The following is a 22,617-nucleotide window of genomic DNA, read 5'->3' as shown; positions in this document are numbered from 1 at the left end:
GATTAAGTTTTTTATTATTATTATTTGTTCTTCGGATGTGGGTGATTTTGGCAAGGTAGCATTTACTGCCCATCCTAGTTCCACTGAGACATTGAGATTCAACCACATAGATGAGATTTGGTTATTGTTGTTTCCACAGAGCAGACATGTGTGAACTGCACTTTTATATCTCACTGGGCTTGGTTTATTAGGAACATAGGAACAGGTGTAGGCCATTCAACCCCTCGTGCCTGCTCCGCCATTTGATAAGATCATGGCTGATCTGTGATTTAACACCATATACCTGCCTTTGGCCCATATCCCTTAATACCTTTGGTTGCCAAAAAGCTATCTATCTCACATTTAAATTTAGCAATTGAGCTAGTATCAATTGCCGTTTGCAGAAGAGAGTTCCAAACTTCTACCACCCTTTGTGTGTAGAAATGTTTTCTAATCTCACTCCTGAAAGGTCTGGCTCTAATTTTTAGACTGTGCCCCCTACTCCTAGAATCCCCAACCAGCGGAAATAGTTTCTCTCTATCCACCCTATCCGTTCCCCTTAATATCTTATAAACTTCGATTAGATCACCCCTTAACCTTCGAAACTCATTGGGTGTGGATATTTACAACAATGTGATTACTACAGTAATGATTTTAAAACAGTCAAGAAGAAATACTTGCATTTATATGATGTATTATCACATCAAAAAATCTCAATGAGCTGCCTTTGGAGTGCAGTGGCTTTAGTTATGTGGGAAAACACAGCAGTTATTCCGCAGAAGTCCTGCTCCACAAACAGCAGTCTGTTTTTGGTAGTGCTTTTGGATGAGGGAAGAATGTTGGTGAAGGCACTGGGAGAACTCCCTGCTATTCTTTGAATAGTGCCATGAGATCTTTAACATTCACCTGAATAGGCAGATAGGGCCTGGGAATCGGAGTCCATGAGGGATATCCACAACACAGAACCTACAGGATTCATCCTGGGCATAATTACAAATTGATTGGTGTTTTATTTATGCCAGTGCTACACTGTTGCAGACCTTTTAAGCTTATGAAAGAGTTCTTAACTTTCTTTTTACAAATGTTGTATTCAAGGTGAGAGCTGGTACTGCTGGGAATGGAACAGTTCCCCATTTTAGACACTTGTGCCTAGGTTTTGCCTTCCCTCCCCACTAAGTTGTCTTGGTGGATCTGGGAGTGGGAAGCAACTTTTGGACGTGCTTTGCTGTGTCCCTGCCATCCTACCATTTTACTCTTTAAATGCTGCATCCCGGGGGCTGCACCCAGTGTTCAGAAATCGGAGCAAAAATTAAAGAAAATGTTTCCTTTCATAAATGGGGCAGTGTACAGGCCCTGGCACCTCTTGCTGCAACGCTCCACCCCTATACTGCAGGGGGAAAACTCTCCAGTGGCTGGAGTCATACCTAGCACAAAGGAAGATGGTAGTGGTTGTTGGAGGCCAATCATCTCAGTCCCAGGGCATTGCTGCAGGAGTTCCTCAGGGCAGTGTCCTAGGCCCAACCATCTTCAGCTGCTTCATCAATGACCTTCCCTCCATCATAAGGTCAGAAATGGGGATGTTCGCTGATGACTGCACAGTGTTCAGTTCCATTCGCAACCCCTCAGATAATGAAGCAGTCCGAGCCCGCATGCAGCAAGACCTGGACAACATCCAGGCTTGGGCTGATAAGTGGCAAGTAACATTAGCTCCAGATAAGTGCCAGGCAATGACCATCTCCAACAAGAGAGAGTCTAACCACCTCCCCTTGACATTCAACGGCATTACCATCGCCGAATCCCCCACCATCAACATCCTGGGGGTCACCATTGACCAGACACTGAACTGGACCAGCCATATAAATACTGTGGCTACGAGAGCAGGTCAGAGGCTGGGTATTCTGCGGCGAGTGACTCACCTCCTGACTCCCCAAAGCCTTTCCACCATCTACAAGGCACAAGTCAGGAGTGTGATGGAATACTCTCCACTTGCCTGGATGAGTGCAGCTCCAACAACACTCAAGAAGCTCGACACCATCCAAGATAAAGCAGCCCGCTTGATTGGCACCCCATCCACCACCCTAAACATTCACTCCCTTCACCACCGGCGCACTGTGGCTGCAGTGTGCACCATCCACAGGATGCACTGCAGCAACTCGCCAAGGCTTCTTCGACAGCACCTCCCAAACCCGCGACCTCTGCCACCTAGAAGGACAAGAGCAGCAGGCGCATTGGAACAACACCACCTGCACGTTCCCCTCCAAGTCACACACCATCCCGACTTGGAAATATATCGCCGTTCCTTCATTGTCGCTGGGTCAAAATCCTGGAACTCCCTTCCTAACAGCACTGTGGGAGAACCGTCACCACACGGACTGCAGCGGTTCAAGAAGGCGGCTCACCACCACCTTCTCAAGGGCAATTAGGGATGGGCAATAAATGCTGGCCTCGCCAGCGACGCCCACATCCCGTGAACGAATTTTTAAAAAACTCTCCACCCCTATACTGCAGCAACTCTCCAACCCCACACTGCAGCAACTCTCCAACCCCACACTGCAGCAACTCTCCAACCCCACACTGCAGCAACTCTCCAACCCCACACTGCAGCAACTCTCCAACCCCACACTGCAGCAACTCTCCAACCCCACACTGCAGCAACTCTCCAACCCCATACTGCAGCAACTCTCCACCCCCATACTGCAGCAACTCTCCAACCCCACACTGCAGCAACTCTCCAACCCCACACTGCAGCAACTCTCCACCCCCATACTGCAGCAACTCTCCACCCCCATACTGCAGCAACTCTCCACCCCCATACTGCAGCAACTCTCCACCCCCATACTGCAGCAACTCTCCAACCCCATACTGCAGCAACTCTCCAACCCCATACTGCAGCAACTCTCCAACCCCATACTGCAGCAACTCTCCAACCCCATACATCTTATTTCTAATTCTCCACCCCATTCTGCAGCAACTCTCCACCCCCATACAGCTTCTAACTTTCCATCCCCATACAGCTTAATTGCAGGGTCTTTTTTTTTTCAAATTCTTCTATATTTCAAGTTCCTACCAGTGTTACAATTTTAAAGCTTTGTTCACTTATTTCAGCTCCTGTTCGCGGAACCCGATTGAAGCTATAACTGCCCGAGTGAAAGAGATGGGTGAGACCTTCTGCCAGCGCTACACCCAACCTACGGAAAATCAGGCCGGTTCTCATATAGGTGAGAAGCTCAGCGAGGCCTGTAGCTTTTATTTTCTTCTTTGACTGAAGGTGGAATACATTCCCATCCCTTTGCCTTGATTGGGTGTCATTGTGCCACACATCGCCTGTGGGAGAGCTTCCAATCCATAGTCAGTGCTGCATGGAAATCAACTACTTGAAGGTGCACATATATAACCTCACACAGTCACTGCCCCTGAAATATTTTTCTTTCTTCCTTTCTGCGGGGAAGCTTTCTTCGGCACCTTTCCACACCTCAACAAATCCGGGACTAATATCCTTGCAGGGGGGTTTGCTACTGCTGTTGGGGAGGGTTTAAACTAGAGTGGCAGGGGGATGGGAACCTGAGCGGGGAGTCAGAAGAGAGTAAAGTTGAGAGCCACAAGAGATGGGAGGACCCAGGGGAAATTTACAATACAAATAGTTGTTCAAGCACAAGTGAAAGGGAAAAGCGTAGAGCAGCAGAAAGAAAGTGTACTTTAGGCTTTACAGATAAAGTGAAAACTAGAAGGCGTAAAGCGATTAACCCAGCATCAAAGCTGAAGGCTAGGGCGTGTGGCCCAACTAAGAGTTCTATATACAAATGCACAGAGTATAAGGAATAAATTCAATGAACTACAGGTACAAATTCAAATTGGAGGATATGACATGATAGCTATTACTGAGACATGGCTGCAGGATGGTCAGGATTGGGAACTAAATATACCGGGTTACAAGGTCTACAGGAGAGATAGGGAAAATGGAAGAGGGGGAGGAGTAGCCTTAGTGATTAGAGATGAAATCACTTCAATGATAAAGGAGGATATAACGAGAGGTAAGCAGCCAACAGAAACCTAATGGGTTGAATTGAGAAATAGGAAAGGATCTAAAACTATAGTGGGAATTGTGTATAGGACCCCTGGCAGCAGCTCTGAAGTGCTAGATTGTATAAATGCAGAGATTAGACAAGCGTGTAAGAAAGGCATAGTGGTCTTAATGGGGGACTTTAACCTTCACAGAGATTGGGGAAAGCAGACTAGCAACTGTCAGAAAGGTAGTGAATTTCTTGAGTGTGTCCGGGAAAGTTTTCGACAGCAGTATGTCCTAGAGGCAACAAGGGGGCAAGCCATACTAGATTTAGTAATGAGTAATGAACCAGCTTTAGTTAACAGCTTAACTGTGCATGAACATCTATCCAATAGCAATCATAACATGACCGAGTTCAAGGTAGTGTTTGAAAGGGAAAAAAGTGAATCAGCTGCTAAGATTCTAGACTTGGGCAAGGCTGACTTCAATGGGTTGAGACAGAGACTGTCCACAGTAAACTGGGCAAATCTGTTAATGGGTAAAACGACTGATGATCAGTGGGAAATGTTAAAAGCAACATTTAATGTGATACAGAATCGGTTTATACCCCTGAGGGGCAAGAACTCTACTTGCCAAAAAAAACAGCTAGACAACTAAAGAGGTAAGGGGCAGTATGAGACATAAGGAAAGGGCATACAAAAAGGCAAAAAATGGCACAGATCCTGGCAAATAGGAAAAATACAAAGATCAACAAAGGGTCACAAAACAGATAGTAAGAGCTACAAAAAGAGAGTATGAAAAGAAACTTGCAAGGGATATCAAAACCAATACGAAGAACTTTTAAAGTTATATTAGGAAAAAGAGGGTGGTCAGGAGCAGTGTTGGCCCCTTAAAAACTGAAAGTGGGGATATTGTCATTGACAATGGGGAAATGGCGGACATGTTGAACAATTACTTTGTGTCAGTATTTACAGTAGAAAAAGAGGATAGCATGCCGGAAATCCCAAGAAAACTAATATTGAATCGGGGACAGGGACTCAATAAAATTAAGATAAGTAAAACAACAGTAATGAAGAAAATAATAGCACTAAAGAGTGACAAATCCCCAGGACCAAATGGTTTCCATCCCAGGGTTTTAAAGGAAGTAGATGAGCACATTGCAGATGCCCTAACTATAATCTTTCAAAGTTCTCTAGATTCAGGAACTGTCCCTCTAGATTGGAAAATTGTACATGTCACTCTGCTTTTTAAGAAAGGAGAGAGAGGGAAACCGGGGAATTATAGACCAGTTAGCCTAACATCTGTTGTGGGGAAAATGCAGGAGTCTATAATTAAGGATAGGGTGACTGAACACCTCGAGAATTTTCAGTTAATCATAGAGAGCCAGCATTGATTTGTGAAAGGTAGGTCGTGCCTGACAAACCTGATTGAATTTTTTGAAGAGGTAACTAAAGTAGTGGACAGGGGAATGTCAATGGATGTTATTTATATGGACTTCCAGAAGGCATTTGATAAGGTCCCACATAAGAGACTGTTAGCTAAGATAGAAGCCCATGGAATCGAGGGAAAAGTATGGACTTGGTTAGGAAGTTGGCTGAACGAAAGGCGACAGAGAGTAGGGATAATGGGTAGGTACTCACATTGGCAGGATGTGACTACTGGAGTCCCGCAGGGATCTGTCTTGGGGCCTCAATTATTCACAATATTTATTAACGACTTAGATGAAGGCATAGAAAGTCTCATATCTAAGTTTGCCGATGACACAAAGATTGGTGGCATTGTAAGCAGTGTAGATGAAAACATAAAATTACAAAGGGATATTGATAGATTAGGTGAATGGGCAAAACTGTGGCAAATGGAATTCAATGTAGGCAAATGTGAGGTCATCCACTTTGGATCAAAAAAGGATAGAACAGGGTACTTTCTAAATGGTAAAAAGTTAAAAACAGTGGATGTCCAAAGGGACTTAGGGGATCAGGTACATAGATCATTGAAGTGTCATGAACAGGCGTAGAAAATAATCAAAAAGGCTAATGGAATGCTGGCCTTTATATCTAGAGGACTGGAGTACAAGGGGGCAGAAGTTATGCTGCAGCTATACAAAACCCTGGTTAGACCGCACCTGGAGTACTGTGAGCAGTTCTGGGCACCGCACCTTCTGAAGGCCATATTGGCCTTGAAGGGAGTGCAGCGTAGGTTTACTAGATTGATACCCGGACTTCAAGGGTTAAGTTACGAGGAGAGATTACACAAATTGGGGTTGTATTCTCTAGAGTTTCGAAGATTAAGGGGTGATCTGATCGAAGTTTATAAGATATTAAGGGGAACAGATAGGGTGGATGGAGAGAAACTATTTCCGCTGGTTGGGGATTCTAGGAATAGGAGGCACAGTCTAAAAATTAGAGCCAGACCTTTCAGGAGCGAGATTAGAAAACATTTCTACACACAAAGGGTGGTAGAAGTTTGGAACTCTCTTCCGCAAACAGCAATTGATACCAGCTCAATTGCTAAATTTAAATGTGAGATAGATAGCTTTTTTGCAACTAAAGGTATTAAGGGACATGGGCCAAAGGCAGGTTTATGGAGTTAGATCACAGATCAGCCAGGATCTTATCAAATGGCGGAGCAGGCTCGAGGGGCTGAATGGCCTACTCCTGTTTCTATATTCCTTTGTTCCTATGTACCAGCAGGACTAATGATACGAATTCAGCCTGAAAAGGATCTTGAGCGTACACCTGCACCCAAACAACATTTCCTTTATCCGCTAAAAGTTGTCCGCCACAGTAAAATCCACTAAAGTGGCAGCAATGTCTAGCGCCTGTATCAATAGTATATTGTACTTTTTTTGCCTTGAGGGTGTATATATAGATATATAAATGGGACACTTATTTGATGTACTCGAAGGCTGCAGATTTGTTTGAAACCAAACCTCAGTGTGAATCACTGGCTTCAGGACACGTGGGGCAAAAATTGAGAGAACATAAGAACATCAGAAAAAGGAGCAGAAGTGGGCCATCCGGCCCCTCGAGCCTGCTCTGCCGTTCAACAAGATCATGGCAGATCTTTTACCTCAACGCCATTTTCCTGCACTATCCCCATATCTCTTGATGCCTTTAATATCTAGAAATCTTATTGATCTCTGTTTTGAATGTACTCAATGACTGAGCCTCCACAGCCCTCTGGAGTAGAGAATTCCAAAGATTGACCACCTTCTGAGTGAAAAAATTTCTCCTCATCTCAGTCCTAAATGGCCTACCCCTTATTCTGAGACTGTGACCCCTGGTTCTAGACTCCCCAGCCAGGGGAAACAGCCTCCCTGCATCTACCTTGTTGAGCCCTGTAAGAATTTTGTATGTTTCAATGAGATCACCTCTCATTCTTCTAAACACTAGAGAATACAGGCCTAGTCTACTCAATCTCTCCTCACACAAAATGAATTCAAGTTTGTTTAAAAGGCTGGTGCTGTGCCACTTTCTATTGAGACCCTTCATTAAGGGACATCCATAATTGTCATTTTTAAAGTACAAATTTTGCTGTCTCCTATCATCACTGCAAGTATATACTGAAGAAAGATGAAAGTTGATTACACATCTGTTTAAAAAGTGCATGTGAAGCATTCCTGTGTCATCTTGGCTCAGTTGGCAGTATTCTTGCTTCTGGGTCAGAAAATTCTGAGTTCAAATACCTTACTAGGTTTTGAGGACATAATCTAGACTGACACTCCAGTGCTGTACTAAGGGAATGCTGCGTTGTCAGAGCTGCTGTCCTTTGGATGAGGTGTCAAATTTAGGTCCAGTCTGCTTGAACAGGTGAATGTTAAAGATCCCGTGGTGGGGAAACTGGATGGTGCAGTTTCTAGTGGGCATCAGGGCCAGTACTAGGACCACTGCCTTTTTTGATAATATTAATGACTTGGACTTGGGTGTACAGGGCACAATTTCAAAATTTGCAGATGACACAAAACTTCGAAGTGTAGTAAACAGTGAGGAGGATAGTAATAGACTTCAAGAGGACATAGACAGGCTGGTGGAATGGGCGGACACATGGCAGATGAAACTTAACACAGAGAAGTGCAAAGTGATACATTTTGGCAGGAAGAATTAGGCGAGGCAATATAAACTAAATGGTACAATTCTAAAGGGGTGCAGGAACAGAGACCTGGGGGTAAATGTGCACAAATCTTTGACTGTGGTAGGACAGGTTGAGAAAGTGTTTGAAAAAACGTACGGGATCCTGGGCTTTATAAATAGAGGCATAGAGTACAAAAGCAAGGAAGTTATGTTGAACCTTTATAAAACACTGGTTGGGCCACAATTGGATTATTGTGTCCAATTCTGGGCACCACACTTTAGGACGGATGTGAAGGCCTTAGAGAGGGTGCAGAAAGAATTTATTAGAATGATTCCAGGGATCAGGGGTTTTCAGTCACGTGGATAGACTGGAGAAGCTGGGGTTGTTCTCCTTAGAGCGAAGAAGGTTGAGAGGAGATTTGATAGAAGTGTTCAAAATCATGATGGGTTTAGATAAAATAAATGAAGAGAAACTGTTCCCATTGGCAGAAAGGTCGAGAACCAGAGGACATAGATTTAAGGTGATTGGCAAAAGAACCAAAGGCGACATGAGAAAAAAACGTTTTTACATAGCAAGTAATTATGATCTGGAATGCGCCGCCTGAAAGGGTGGTGGAAGCAGATTCAATGGTGGCTTTCAAAAAGGAATTGGATGAATACTTGAAGGGAAAAAATTTGCAGGACTAGGGGGAATGGCACTAACTGGATTGCTTTTACAAAGAACTGGCATAGGCTCAGTGGGCCAAATGGCCTCCTTCTGTGCTGTAACCATTCCATGATTCTATGGGCAATGTTACTCAGACAGACATTAGAGTAGTTGGTGTGAGATATGGTGCTGGTGCATTAGGGGGTGCTCTTCTGAGTTTGGGGTTGAGTGGATGTTGCTTTACTCCTGTCTCCAGCTGTGTTTTAACTGAAAATGCTGGAAACACTCAGAAGGTCAGGCAGCATTTGTGGAGAGAGGAAGATAGGGTTAACATTTGAGGTCGATGATCTTTCATTGAGTTCTGACATGAAACATTACCCCTACTCCATTAACTTCCTCTCCACAAATGCTGCCTGACCTGTTGAATGTTCCCAGCATCTTCTGTTTGTATTTCAGATTTCCAGCATCTGCAGTATTTTGCTTTTTGTGTTAAACCTGATCTGGGCTAGTGCTTAATACAAATACTGGGTACCTGAAATGGAAAGTGTTCTAACCCCAGGACTAACAACAACCCTCATCTTAATGAGCACAAATTCTAACAGAAATTAAATTTTTAAAAAAGAATCCCATGGTCCTTCTCAGAGCAGGGAGTTCCCTTGGTGTCTTGGCCAAAATTCCAACTGGATTCAGAAGCACATATTAACTCATCACTCATCCATTAGCAGTTTAAAGCATGTTGCTGCATTTGAACATAGGAAAACATTGATGCCATGTAGTCTCCTGGGAGAAGTGAGAAACAGATTATAAACCGTGGCCAATGAGAGTGGTGGGGCGGGAATCTGGAAAATTCCTCTTCGATCCCAATTGCCATTCGAAGCTATTCCAGGAGACCACGTGACTTATATTATTTGGTACCTACCTCGTGTATGATGCGATCTCTGTCCCAGTCAGAAACTGGTCCCGCTCTCTCTCGAAGGTATACAGTGAATCAGCACTCACCATTACAAAAGAAATTAATTGTATGAAGCACTTTGAAATATGTGATACGGTGCCACATAATGCAAGTAGTTTTCTTAAAGTACCTTCTCCCCTCTTACTGAATGATTGTAATCCGTATGGATGGCTCCTCACATATCAATATTTTATTCATTATTGCTTAGCTAATTATCTAATAAATGTTTCCTTTATAAATGTTGCTGCTCCTGTAATGTTCCAATAGCCCAAAATGAAAATGTTGTGGCCGTGTCTTCACCAAAACTGAAAGAATTTACACCAAAACTGAAAGAATTTATGGAAATCCCCTTTTGTGTTGGGATTGTTTGAAACAGATTTTGCCATTAAACGGCTGCGGCTCGCTGAAATCTTGTATTACAAAATCCTGGAGACCGTGATGGTGCAGGAAAGTCGGCGCAATCCTGGGAAAGACATGACTGTGAGTAGCTGGCGCAGTTTTGCATGAAGTAGACTTATCACTATTCTGTACATCAGTACATTGTGTAGACTGTGGTAATTAAATTGAATTTTAACTCTCAAGGTGTTACTGGAACAAGATATTTTTCATCGTTCTCTGATGGCTTGCTGCCTGGAGATAGTCCTCTCCTCCTATAGTTCCCAGCGCACCTTCCCATGGATTATTGACATCCTGAATCTTAGCCCCTTTTACTTCTACAAGGTAAGTCAAGAATTTATGATCCCAAGATAGATATTGATGAGGAAGCTCATTTAGCCAATTTCAGCTCTTAAAAGCTTCAGGGTTTTTGCCTCCACTACTTTACCAGGGTCCATTCCACATGTTGATCAGTATATGTATGAAGAAGAACTTTTGGACATCAGTCCTAATCTTACCTGGCCCCCTTTCAAATATCACTGTTACCTTGACCAGGATGGTCGAGGGACATGCTCCTAGTCCTGAATCACTCTGTAACTGGATAATAGTTTGGTAATTTGACTTTATTTCACTGTTTAATTTTTGATTCCATTCCCCCCCACACCTGGGGTGTTTACTATTTCCCTCATGGGCCACCGATGAACCAAGCAATGATATTGTGATGGATGAATTTATCAAATGGCAGAGCAGGCACGAGGGGCTGAATGGCCTACTCCTGTTCCTATGTTCCTAAGTGCTGTGCAACCTTCAGAGTCTAACTTGCTACCACATGCGTATGAAGTTAGAGCAACATAACCACTAGCAAGAATTTCTTGTGTCTTTATGAGCCATCTCCTTACTCTGATATTTGATATAGTAAAGGTATTCCATTCAGGGCAAGGCAGAATCGACCTGAAATAATCCTGTGCCCAAATTCACCAGTCAAAGTAAATCTATATTCTGTGAACTAGTATGTCGGGGCCTGACTCATCACATCAAAATGTCAGCAGCAGCAAAAGTAAACTAATGCATCTATCTATTTATATGCTATATATAATGTATTAAAAGTCTTTTGCATGCACACATTTCCTGTTACCCTAATTACTGCCATGTTATTGCCTATTTATTTCAATGGTGCTGCTTTACTCCTCCTAGCTGAACCTCCCTGGGAGGCCATAGGAAATAACAATATCATAGAACCATAGAAAAGATACAGCACAGATGGGGCCATTCAGCCCATCGTGTCTGTGCACCTAAAGTGCTGTAAGCTGCAGGGCTACAAACTGGGTGCTAGAAGGTGCTTACAGCACTTTAGGTGCAGGTCCAGGTACTTTTTAAAAGAGTTGAGGGTCCCTGCCTCTACCACCAATTCGGGCAGCGAATTCCATACACCCACCACCCTCTGGGTAAATAAAGTTTTTCCTCATGTCCCCTCTAATCCTTCCGCCAATCAGCTTAAATGTATGTCCTCTAGTTCTTGAACTCTCCGCTAGGGGAAGCAGGTAGTTCCTGTCTACTCTATCTCGGCCCCTCATAATTTTGTACACCTCAATCAAGTCACCCCTCAACCTCCTCTGCTCCAAGGAAAACAACCTCAGCCTATCCAATCTCTCGTAGCTGCAATTTTCAAGCCCTGGCAACATTCTTGTAAATCTTCTCTGCACTCTCTCCAGACCAGTTCCATCATTACATCCCTGCTTTTGTATTCTTTACCTTAGCTAATAACGGAGAGCATTCCATATGCCTTCTTCACAACCATATCTACCTGTACTGCCACCTTCAGGGACCTGTGCACATGCACTCCAAGGTCTCTCACTTCCTCTACCCCCTCAATATATTCCCGTTTACTGCGTATTCCCTTTTACTGTTTGCCCTCACTAAGTGCATTACCTCACACTTCTCTGGGTTGAACTCCATTTGCCACTTTTCCACCCACTCCACCAACCCATTGATATCTTCAGGAGTCTATCTTCCTCACTATCAACTACACGGCCAATTTTTGTGTCGTCTGCAAATTTGCCAATCATGCCTCCTACATTCAAGTCCAAATCATTAATGTATATCACAAACAGCAAGGGACCCAACACTGAGCCCTGTGGCACACCACTGGAAACGGATTTCCATTCGCAAAGACATCCATCGACTTTTACCCTTTGTTTCCTGTTACTGAGCCGATTTTGGATCCAATTCGCCACATTTCCCTGTATCCCATGGGCTTTTACCTTTCTGACCAGTCTGCCATGTGGGACCTTGTCAAATGCCTTACTAAATCCATGTAGACAACATCCACTGCACTACCCTCATCAATCCTCCTTGTCACTTCCTCAAAGAATTTAATCAGATTTGTAAGGCATGACCTTCCCTGAACAAATCCATGCTGACTATCCCTGATTAAACCATGCCTTTCCAAGTGACAGTTTATCCTATCTCTCAGTATTGATTCTAATAGTTTGCCCACCACCGAGGTATATCTGACCGGCCTATAATTGTTTGCCTTTCCTCATACCCTTTTTAAACAATGGTACTACGTTTGCAGTCTTCCAGTCCTCTGGTACCTCCCCTGTATCTAGTGAGGATTGGAAAATAATCCTCAGAACATCCGCTATTTCCTCCCTGGCTTCCTTCAATAGCCCAGGAAACAATCCATCCGGCACTGGTGACTTATCAACTTTCTAGGATTCCAGTCCCTCTAGTACTTCCTCTCTCGTTATGTTTACCATATCCAATATTTCACACCTCTCCTCTTTAACTACTATGTCCGGATCATCCCTTTCCTTTGTGAATACGGAGGCAAAATATTCATTTAAAATCCTACCCACATCCTCTGCTTCTACACACAAGTTACCCTTATCATCCCTGAGAGGTCCCATCTTTTCCTTAGCTATGCTCTTGTTCTTAATGTACTGATAAAACATCTTTGGGTTTTCTTTAATCTTACGAGCTAATATTTTTTCATGCCCCCTCTTTGCTTTCCTTATTTCCTTTTTTACGTCATCCCTGTACTTTCTATACTCCTCTAGGCTTTCTGCAGTATTTAGTTTTCTGTGACAATCATAAGCTTTCTTTTTCTGCTTTATCTTGCTCCGTATACTTCTAGACAACCTGGGGGCTCTAAATTTGGCAGTGCCACCCTTTTTCTTTGAGGGGACATGTCTGCATTGTACCTGTAGAATTTCACTTTTTAGTGCCTCCCACTGGCTTGCCACTGATTTCTCCTCAAGTAGTTGTGTCCAGTCCACTTCTGCCAAATCTTAGTTCTGTAAAATTTGCCTTCCCCCAATTTAAAACGTTTACTCCTGATTTAACTCTGTCCTTTTCCATAATAATGCTAAAACTAACTGAATTGTGGTCACTATCCCCAATATGGTCACCCACTGTCACTTCACCCACTTACCCATCTTCATTTCCCAGGACTAAATCTAGAATTGCATCCCCTCTTGTTGGGCTAAAAAAGTTCTCCTGGTCACCGATCAAGAATTTTGCGCCCTCTGTGCCCCTCACACTGTTTAAATCCCAGTTGATGTTAGGGTAGTTGACGTCCCCTACTATTATTGCCCTCTTATTTTTGCACTCAGAAATTTGCCTATATATTTGTTCTTCTATCTCCCTTTCACTATTCGGGCGTTTATAGTACACTCCTAGTAGCGTGACTGCCCCTTTTTTATTTCTTAGCTCAACCCATATGGCCTCGATTGATGATCCATTTAGCATATCATTCCTTCTCACAACTGTAATTGATTCTTTAACTAATAATGCTACACCCCCCCCCCCTCCTTTTTTATCACCCACTCTGTCCTGCCTGAAAACTCTATATCCAGGGATATTGAGCTGCCAATTATCCACCTCTTTAAGCCAGGTTTCCGTCATAGCAATGATATCATGCTGCCATGTGTCTATCTGTGCCTTTAGCGCATCTGCTTTGTTTGTAATACTCCTTGCATTGAAGTATATCACTGGTGCAGGAGGGGCTGGCCAGGCTTAAAGATATGGGAGGCAATTTTAATCCTATCCGTGTGGAGGAAAGTGGGCAGGAAGGCACTTTAGATACCCTGAGTCACTTACCCGCCCTGGATTCGCCAGGAGCCCCCAGTCTGCAATTTTAACCTGCTTTCCTGAGCAGGGGGCATGGAAACCGGCCCAAAGTCGGCAAGGTCCTTCTTTACATATGCATGTCGGGTCCTGTTACGTCATCACGACCTGACTGCAATTTTAATTCGCGCCTGAGTGTGGAAGCTGCTGCAGCTATCCCACCAGCCCAACCTGGGACAGAAAAGAATCAGCCTCAGTTTTTCTTTCCTTCTATGGAGCAGGACCTCACCTCACTACCCACCCACCCAGAGTTAAATTCGGGCCTGTGGTGTTGAAACATAGTGGAAGAAGCTGGCCCATGTTTGATGCTGACACTGGGAATCAGACGTGGGAAAATGTTCCTCTTGGCTTAATAACCTCAAAAGGAATTGCCATGTTTGAAGGTGATTCATTGTGCAATCAGATTTAAACTAACAATGCATAATGAAGGAGTTTAGTCAGTTTGACTGGACAGAATGTTCTATCCATTACACCATGGAGGGACAACTTAATTTAGACAATCATCTAGAATGAGTATTAATATTTAATATGACTCACATCAAAAGAAAAGCAGCTGGAGTTGATGTCAGTGACACTAACATTATTGGTGATAACCCCTCCTTTAGGTGATAGAAGTGTTGATTCGGGCAGAGGAGGGTCTTTCTCGTGATATGGTGAAACACCTCAACAATGTTGAAGAGCAGATTTTGGAGAGTCGAGCTTGGAGCCATGACTCAGCACTTTGGAAGGCTTTGCAAGGAGCAGACAATAAAGTTCCAACGTGTGAAGAGGTGAGTGCAGATAATTTATACATTCCTTTTGAGTAACGTATTGTATATCGTAATCATCAGCAAAGTGATGGAAGGTGTCGTCGACAGTGCTATCAAGCGGCACTTACTCACCAATAACCTGCTCACCGATGCTCAGTTTCGGTTCCGCCAGGACCACTCGGCTCCAGACCTCATTACAGCCTTGGTCCAAACATGGACAAAAGAGTTGAATTCCCGAGGTGAGGTGAGAGTGACTGCCCTTGACATCAAGGCAGCATTTGACCGAGTGTGGCACAAAGGAGCCCTAGTAAAATTGAAGTCAATGGGAATCAGGGGGAAAACTCTTCAGTGGCTGGAGTCATACCTAGCACAAAGGAAGTTGGTAGTGGTTGTTGGAGGCCAATCGTCTCAGCCCCGGGACATTGCTGGAGGAGTTCCTCAGTGCAGTGTCCTTGGCCCAACCATCTTCAACTGCTTCATCAATGACCTTCCCTCCATCATAAGGTCAGAAATGGGGATGTTTGCTGATGATTGCACAGTGTTCAGTTCCTTTCGCAACCCCTCAGATAATGAAGCAATCCCTACCTGCATGCAGCAAGACCTGGACAACATCCAGGCTTGGGCTGATAAGTGGCAAGTAACATTCGTGCCAGACAAGTGCCAGGCAATGACCGTCTCCAACAAGAGAGAGTCCAACCACCTCCCCTTGACATTCAACGGCATTACCATCACCGAATCCCTCACCATCAACATCCTGGGGGTCACCATTGACCTGAAACTTAATTGGATCAGCCACATAAATACTGTGGCTACAAGAGCAGGTCAGAGGCTGGGTATTCTGCCGCGAGTGACTCACCTCCTGACTCCCCAAAGCCTTTCCACCATCTACAAGGCACAAGTCAGGAGTATGATGGAATACTCTCCACTTGCCTGGATGAGTGCAGCTCCAACAACACTCAAGAAGCTCGACACCATCCAGGACAAAGCAGCCCGCTTGATTGGTACCCCAACCACCACCCTAAACATTCATTCCCTTCACCACCAGCACACCATGGCTGCAGTGTGTACCATCTACAGGATGCACTGCAGCAACTCGCCAAGGCTTCTTCGACAGCACCTCCCAAACCCGCGACCTCTACCACCTAGAAGGACAAGGGCAGCAGGCACATGGGAACAACACCACCTGCACGTTCCCCTCCAAGTCGCACGCCATCCCGACTTGGAAATATATCGCCGTTCCTTCATCGTCGCTGGGTCAAAATCCTGGAACTCCCTTCCTAACAGCACTGTGGGAGAACCTTCACCACACGGACTGCAGCAGTTCAAGAAGGCGGCTCACCACCACCTTCTCAAGGACAATTACGGATGGGCAATAAATGCCGGCCTTGCCAGCGATGCCCACATCCCATGAACGAATAAAAAAAAATTATTGGGTTGTAATCATCATACTGTGACACAAGACTGAAGTTCCATGTTAACTTTCTGTTAACACCAGTTTTACATGTCCATACTCCTGCTTTACGTCTGCAAATTAATATGGCCACTCCACTGTGTAAAATTGTGCCATTTTCATAACGGGTGAGAAAAGGCCCCTTTTCTAGCAGGACCCAGCTTGGTCATTTTTCATCATATGCCTTTGCTGACTCATTGATCACATCCATTCTGAATGCTTAGCTGACTTGATGTTTACTCATTCTCCGTTCTCTCACTGTTTCCTTATACCAAATCCACAGCTCCTCTAGACCCTTGGATCAACCACCACGGCACCTGATCGATTCTCCTCTCCTTTGGTTCCATGATTACACTTAACTTTCTCAATCAACCTCTGCCTGTACTTTGGTCGATACTGTTCCTCCGATGGCTCCCCTCTCCTTTATTTACTCAGAACTGGGCCTCTATTCTCAGCTGGCTGGTGACTGTTTCAATCTCCCTTTCACTTGTCTTCATTCCACCGCTGCTTCCTGGCCCTCCACTGTTGAAGTGATTTCCTTCTCTCCTCTCCATTGTCTCTCTTAAGATCCCCACCTGTCTCGCCTTGTTCCCTATCTAATTCAGATTCTCTCTGTCCATTTGTGTATGTATCTTGGCTGCTGCTTCAAACCCAAAACCACTTCTCATCCTGTTTTGTGCCTTCCTGAGCCCCATTCTCCTCTCTTCTCTTCCTCTCACCTGACTATGCTTCCTCTTGTCTGGCACCATACCTCTCTCAATCCATCACTACTCCTCAGGCTACCATCTCTCCTATTGCCATCCCAAGCTTGAGTCCTTCCTTGAAGGAGTCCGTAGCTTCCCTCCGCAGCTGCCTCAACATTCTCTGCCAGTCATGGCAACCATCGCTGGTTCTCTCAAATCAGCAACCCCAACTACCGCATCTGCCATTCTTGATATTCATCTCATGCACGTTCTTCAGAGGTTAATCTTCAGCTTCCTCCCAATCCCAACCACCTCCTCAAATGCCGCCTCTCCAATTCTGCCAACAGATCAACAAGAACTGCCGCTCCCTATTTAGCCCTCCAAGGTGTTCGTTCATTTCTAAGTCACCCATTTGCGTCCTAATCCTCCAGCACCTTTTCTTTTTTCCAAACACTTCACGTTGCTCCATCCCTCATGGTTCTCTTTTAAAATCCTTGTAATTTACTGCTCTTCCAAGCCCTATGATCAAGACATTTCTATTCTCTTTTCCCTTAGCCTCTCTGCACCTGAGGTCTTGTTCGCCGACAAGGCCATCTCTGACCATTTCCTCACCTGCCTTACCACACACATCCTCCGACCCTCCTCCTTTCACACTGTTCTCACGAACTGCTCAGGAAAAGTACTCTTCCCCAGCTCTATCACAAACTCACTCTCTAACTCCCAAGTTCCTTACTTTTGACCCTCCATCTACCAAGATATCTCTGCTGACATTGGCCTGTTTAGCTGCTTCCTTGCCTCTGTCTTTGATATCCTTGTTTCTAGAAAATGACTCACTGTTTCTCACTCCTGTCACTCCCCTGGTACACCCTAACTTCATTCTCTCCTGTTAAGGGGGTACAAACTCGAGTGTACCTGCCGCACAACTGGCCTAGCCATCGGTTGCCAGATCTGGCTAGACCACATCATGTTATCATACTTCGCTCTCCCCAGACAAAACACCCACTACTTCAGAGGGCAGGAAAATCCTAGGCTCCTTTTAATGACCAGGCACTTCCTTAAACCCCTCTGCCCCTCTATCCTCATTTCAAAACACCAAGAAGGAGGAGTTCATGAATTCTTTGTCTTTAAGATCGAGACCATCTGTGCAGCTGCCTCCACTACTTCACCCCTTCCTCTCAGCTCCGGGCCTCAACCTCCCCCAGTCTCCCACCCACTCAATTCCTGAACCCTCATCTTTTTTCAGCTTCTCCCATTCTCTTCCACCCCCTGCTCCCCCCAATCTCCAAGTTCAACGTTCATGAAACCCACTTCCTTCTCCCTCCATCCTTTCCCACCCAAATTCCCTTCCAGGCCCCCATGCTACCTGACGTTGTCACTGTTTATCTGTCCTCAGGCACCATCCCACTCCCCTTCAAAACTGCCGTCAATACCCCTCTCTCGGAAAATGCACCCTCAACCAATTTGTCCCCACTACGACTTCATCAGCCTCCCTTTCCCCTCTAAGGTCCTTAAAGATATCATCTCCTGCCAGCTCCACTACCATAATTCCCATAACTCCCTGTTCGAACTCCTCCAGACTGGCTCTTACCCATCCCACGGCAGTAAAACTAAAGCCTGTGGATCTGTGACTGTGATCCATTATGCCTCCTTGTCCCTCTCAATCTATCTGCAACATTTGATATGGCTAATCATGCCATCCACCTCTAGTAACCCTCCTCTGTCATCCAGCTCCATAGAACTGCCCTTGTATTTTTCCGTTCCTAACTGTCCAAATGCAACCAGCGCATCTCCAGTAATGGCTTCTCTTTCCTTTCCCACATCGTCAGCAGGAGTTTCCCAACATTCCACCCTTAGCCTCTTCCTCATCTTATCTTCTGCCCCTTGTGTCTTTACTGTAACTATTATATTGCAACAGTTTTGTTCTAAAAAATTTTTTCCAATTGTCTATTCACTATATTGAATTGAATGCGCTTCCTTGCACATAGAGGTTAGATGTATGTTGCGATTGTAACTGAAGGTGGGAATGCAATATTTAGTTTATCCAGTTATTAAATATAAGAAGTCCTAAAACTAATTGTACTTTCAGGTGACCTTTCCTTCCAATTTCGAAACTGGTAATGGAGGTCCCACCCACCTCCCACTGATGCCAATGTCTCCTATAATACACCCTCGGGTAAAGGAAGTACGGACAGACATTGCAGGGACCTTCAACAAACGTGGTAAGTTCTCTCCTTAGGCACTATTTCCCTTCCTTTCAAAACAGCCATCATTAATCCCTGCTTAATAAAAAAAAAACAGCCGCTACCCATCTGTCATTGCAAACTACCACCCATCTCCAACCTCCCTTTCCTGTCCTAAGTCCTTGAACCTATTGTCGCCTCCCAGATTCGTGCCCATTTCTCTCACAACTCCCTGCTTGTATCCCTCCATTATCTACCCCTCTCACAGCATCAAAATAGCCCTAACCAAAGTTGTGAATGGCATGATTTGTAACTGACCATGATGCGTTATGTTTTCTCGATTTTCCTGCAGCCTTTGACACAGTTAACTACACTATCATCCTCCAATGTATCTCCACCGTTGTCTAGCTCAGTGTGACTGCCTTTTCTTGTTTCCACTCTTACCCTTCCAATTATGGCCACAACATCTCTGCCAGTGACTTCTTTTCCCACCCCTGTGCTGTCACCTCAGGAGTCCCTGAAGAATTTATCCTTGGCCCCCTCCTCTTCCTCATCTACATGCTTCCTCTTGGTGACATCATCCATAGATGTGGGGTCAGCTTCCACATATACGCTGATGACACTTAGCTCTCCCCCTTCTCAACCCATGCACTACCTCCATGCTACATGTCCTAAATAAGCAGCATTCTTCTGACTGGCCGCTTGTGTATCCCCCTCCCTTCACCCGACCATTGGTGGCTGTGGCTTTAGAGGCCTCGGCCCCACGCTCTGCAATTCCTTCCCTAAACTTCTCTGCCTCTCCATAACATTCTCCGCCTTTAAGACCTTCCTTATGACTCAGCTTCACTCCCCTATTATCTCCTTTTTTGACTCGACACCCATTTTTTTTCCTCACACCTCTGTGGAGCATCTTGGTTTGTTTTTCCATTTTAAAGGTGCAGGTTGTTGTTGGCGTTGTAGGTTCAAATGCTTAACGTTTTTTGTGAATGTGTTTAATGGAGGATAACTACATTCCATCACCTTGTTGTGATTGCAGGTGATAGTCAGATGGCTGCAGTGGTTAATGTCACACCTCAGCCTCTTGACTTACAATGAATAGTTTTACATCCGCTTCTAATTCATTGATCTAATTTTGATTTTATAAATAAAAAGATACTTGTTAGAGGTTCAGCATTATATTGCACAGTAATTATTGTCAGCAACCAAAAGTTTTAACTTGACTTCTGTAGCTGACTGCTAAAAAAAAATTGCACAAGCCATGACTATTTTGTTCCGGTAACCAAACCTGTTCAGTTTAGAGCAGTTACTAAGTGTTTGGAGAATGTATACCTGATGTGTTGAATAACTAACAGTGTGGTGCAGGTTCTCTTTGGCTATGTTAAGACGTTTTACATTTCAGCGCCAGTTTCAGGAGAGCAGCACTGTTCCTGCCTCCCACCACACCCTACCTCATTTACACATTTACCGAGAGCTGGTGAATCTGGCTGCAGTTCCTAAGACTCATGCAAAAAAAGAAGTTGGTGAGTTGGATTGCTGGGTGCAGTGAATGCCAAGAGAACGTCACATTTGCTGTTGGCTGTTGTTTTAAATATAAGAGCACCACAAGAGAGCATAACGACCTTGGCGATGGCTAGGACATTATTGGTTTGGTAATTGTTATTGCTAATTGTTTGCCAATTCACTTTTTTCCAGATCTTCCTCCCCCAGCATCACCACTGTCCGTCCATGATCGGTTCACCTCTCCCTCTGCAGGAAGTGCTAAAAGGAGACTCTTCGGTGATGACAATTCAATGGACACTCACGTGAATATCGCACAGAACAAGATCAATGCCACCCAGTCAACTGGGCTGAGAATTATTCAGACACAAAGTATAGCCAATGAAAACATTACCCTCTCTCCTGGGCAGACTGTTGTAACCATGGCAACAGCCACAGTAACGGCAACCAACGGTCAAACGCTAACTATACCTGTGCAAGGTTAGTTTGTGTGTGTCTGTATTACCTCTGCTTGAAGGCAAGTGTGTCATGTGCTTGGACACAGCAGTTCAAATTATCCTCGAAGGAGAAACAAGGGGCACAAAGGATCGGGAGAGAAAGATAGCACTCGAGCAAGAAATAGTACGGTATTAGGTAGGATCAGACTAAGAGAATACAAGACAGTCTAAGACTGGTTTGCAGTACATGTGTGTAAACGCACGAAGCGTGGTAAACAAGGTTGGTGAGCTGCAGGCGCAAATAGCCACATGGGAATACGACGTTGTGGCGATAACGGAGACCTGGCTCAAAAAAGGGCAGGACTGAGTACTAAATATTCCTGGATACAAGGTGTTCAGGAAAGAAGGGAAGGAGCGGTGGGGTGGCAGTATTGATTAAGGAGAGTATTGCAGTGCTGGAGAAAGAGGATGTCCTGGAGGGGTCAAGGACAGAATCTATTTGGTTAGAGTTAAGAAACAATAGAGGTGCGATCACACGACTGGGTGTATTCTATAGGCCACCAACTAGTGGGAAGGATATAGAGGAGCAAATTTGCAAAGAAATTACAGAGAGGTGCAAAAGCCATAGAGTAGTGATAATGGGGGACTTCAACTACCCTAATATAGATTGGGATAATAACATAAGGGGCAAAGCGGGGGAGGAATTTTTGAAATGTGTTCAGGATAACTTTCTTGACCAGTGCGTTTCAGCCCAACAAGGAAGGAGGCATTGCTGGACTTGGTTCTAGGGAATGAGGCGGGCCAAGTGGAGCAAGTGTCAGTGGGGGAGCATTTAGGGAGCAGCGTTCATAATATCATGAAGTTTAGAATGGCTATGGAAAAGTACATGGACCATTCTAAAGTAAAAATACTCAATTGGAGGAGGGCCAATTTAAGTGGGATGAGAACGGATCTGGCCCGGGTAAATTGGATTCAAAGATTGGCATGCAAAACTGTGATTGAACAGTGGGGGTGGCCTTTAAAGAGGAGATGGTTCGGGTACAGCCTAGGTACATTCCCACGAGGGAGAAAGGTAGGGCAACTAAAGCCAGAGCTCCCTGGATGACAAAAGAGATAGAGAGTGAGATGAAGCAGAAAAAAGGGGCGTATGACAGATGTCAGGTTGGTAACACAAGTGAGAACCAAGCAGAATATAGAAAGTTCAAAGGGGAAGTGAAAAAGGTAATAAGTGGGGCAAAGAGAGAGTGTGAGAATAGACTGGCGGCCAACATAAAAAGGAATCCAAAAGTCTTCTACAGGCATTGAAACAGTAAACGGGTAGTAAGAGGAGGGGTGGGGCCGATTACAGACTATAAAGGAGATCTACTCATGGATGCAGAGGGCATGGCCGAGGTACTAAATGAGTACTTTGCATCTGTCTTTACCAAGGCAGAAGATGCTGACAGAGTCTCAGTAAAGGAAGATATAG

At 44.7% G+C, this 22,617-nt stretch overlaps 1 protein-coding gene across 1 annotated transcript in view; it reads left to right on the top strand.

Annotated features, from left to right (window-relative positions):
- rbl1 (retinoblastoma-like 1 (p107)) overlaps positions 1–22,617 on the top strand; it is a 74,421-nt gene that overhangs the window by 32,481 nt on the left and 19,323 nt on the right. The window contains exons 10-15 of the mRNA XM_068000151.1: positions 3,085–3,197; positions 10,027–10,130; positions 10,233–10,370; positions 14,759–14,923; positions 19,122–19,254; positions 20,908–21,192. Of these exons, the coding sequence (XP_067856252.1) occupies positions 3,085–3,197; positions 10,027–10,130; positions 10,233–10,370; positions 14,759–14,923; positions 19,122–19,254; positions 20,908–21,192 (938 nt within the window). The remainder of the gene's footprint in view (positions 1–3,084; positions 3,198–10,026; positions 10,131–10,232; positions 10,371–14,758; positions 14,924–19,121; positions 19,255–20,907; positions 21,193–22,617) is intronic.

This window comes from Heptranchias perlo, chromosome 19 (genome assembly GCF_035084215.1).
Source record: "Heptranchias perlo isolate sHepPer1 chromosome 19, sHepPer1.hap1, whole genome shotgun sequence".
NCBI classification, from domain to species: Eukaryota; Metazoa; Chordata; class Chondrichthyes; order Hexanchiformes; family Hexanchidae; genus Heptranchias; species Heptranchias perlo.
Note: the sequence above shows the minus strand (reverse complement) of the source record. Positions and strands in the feature narration are given on the sequence as shown.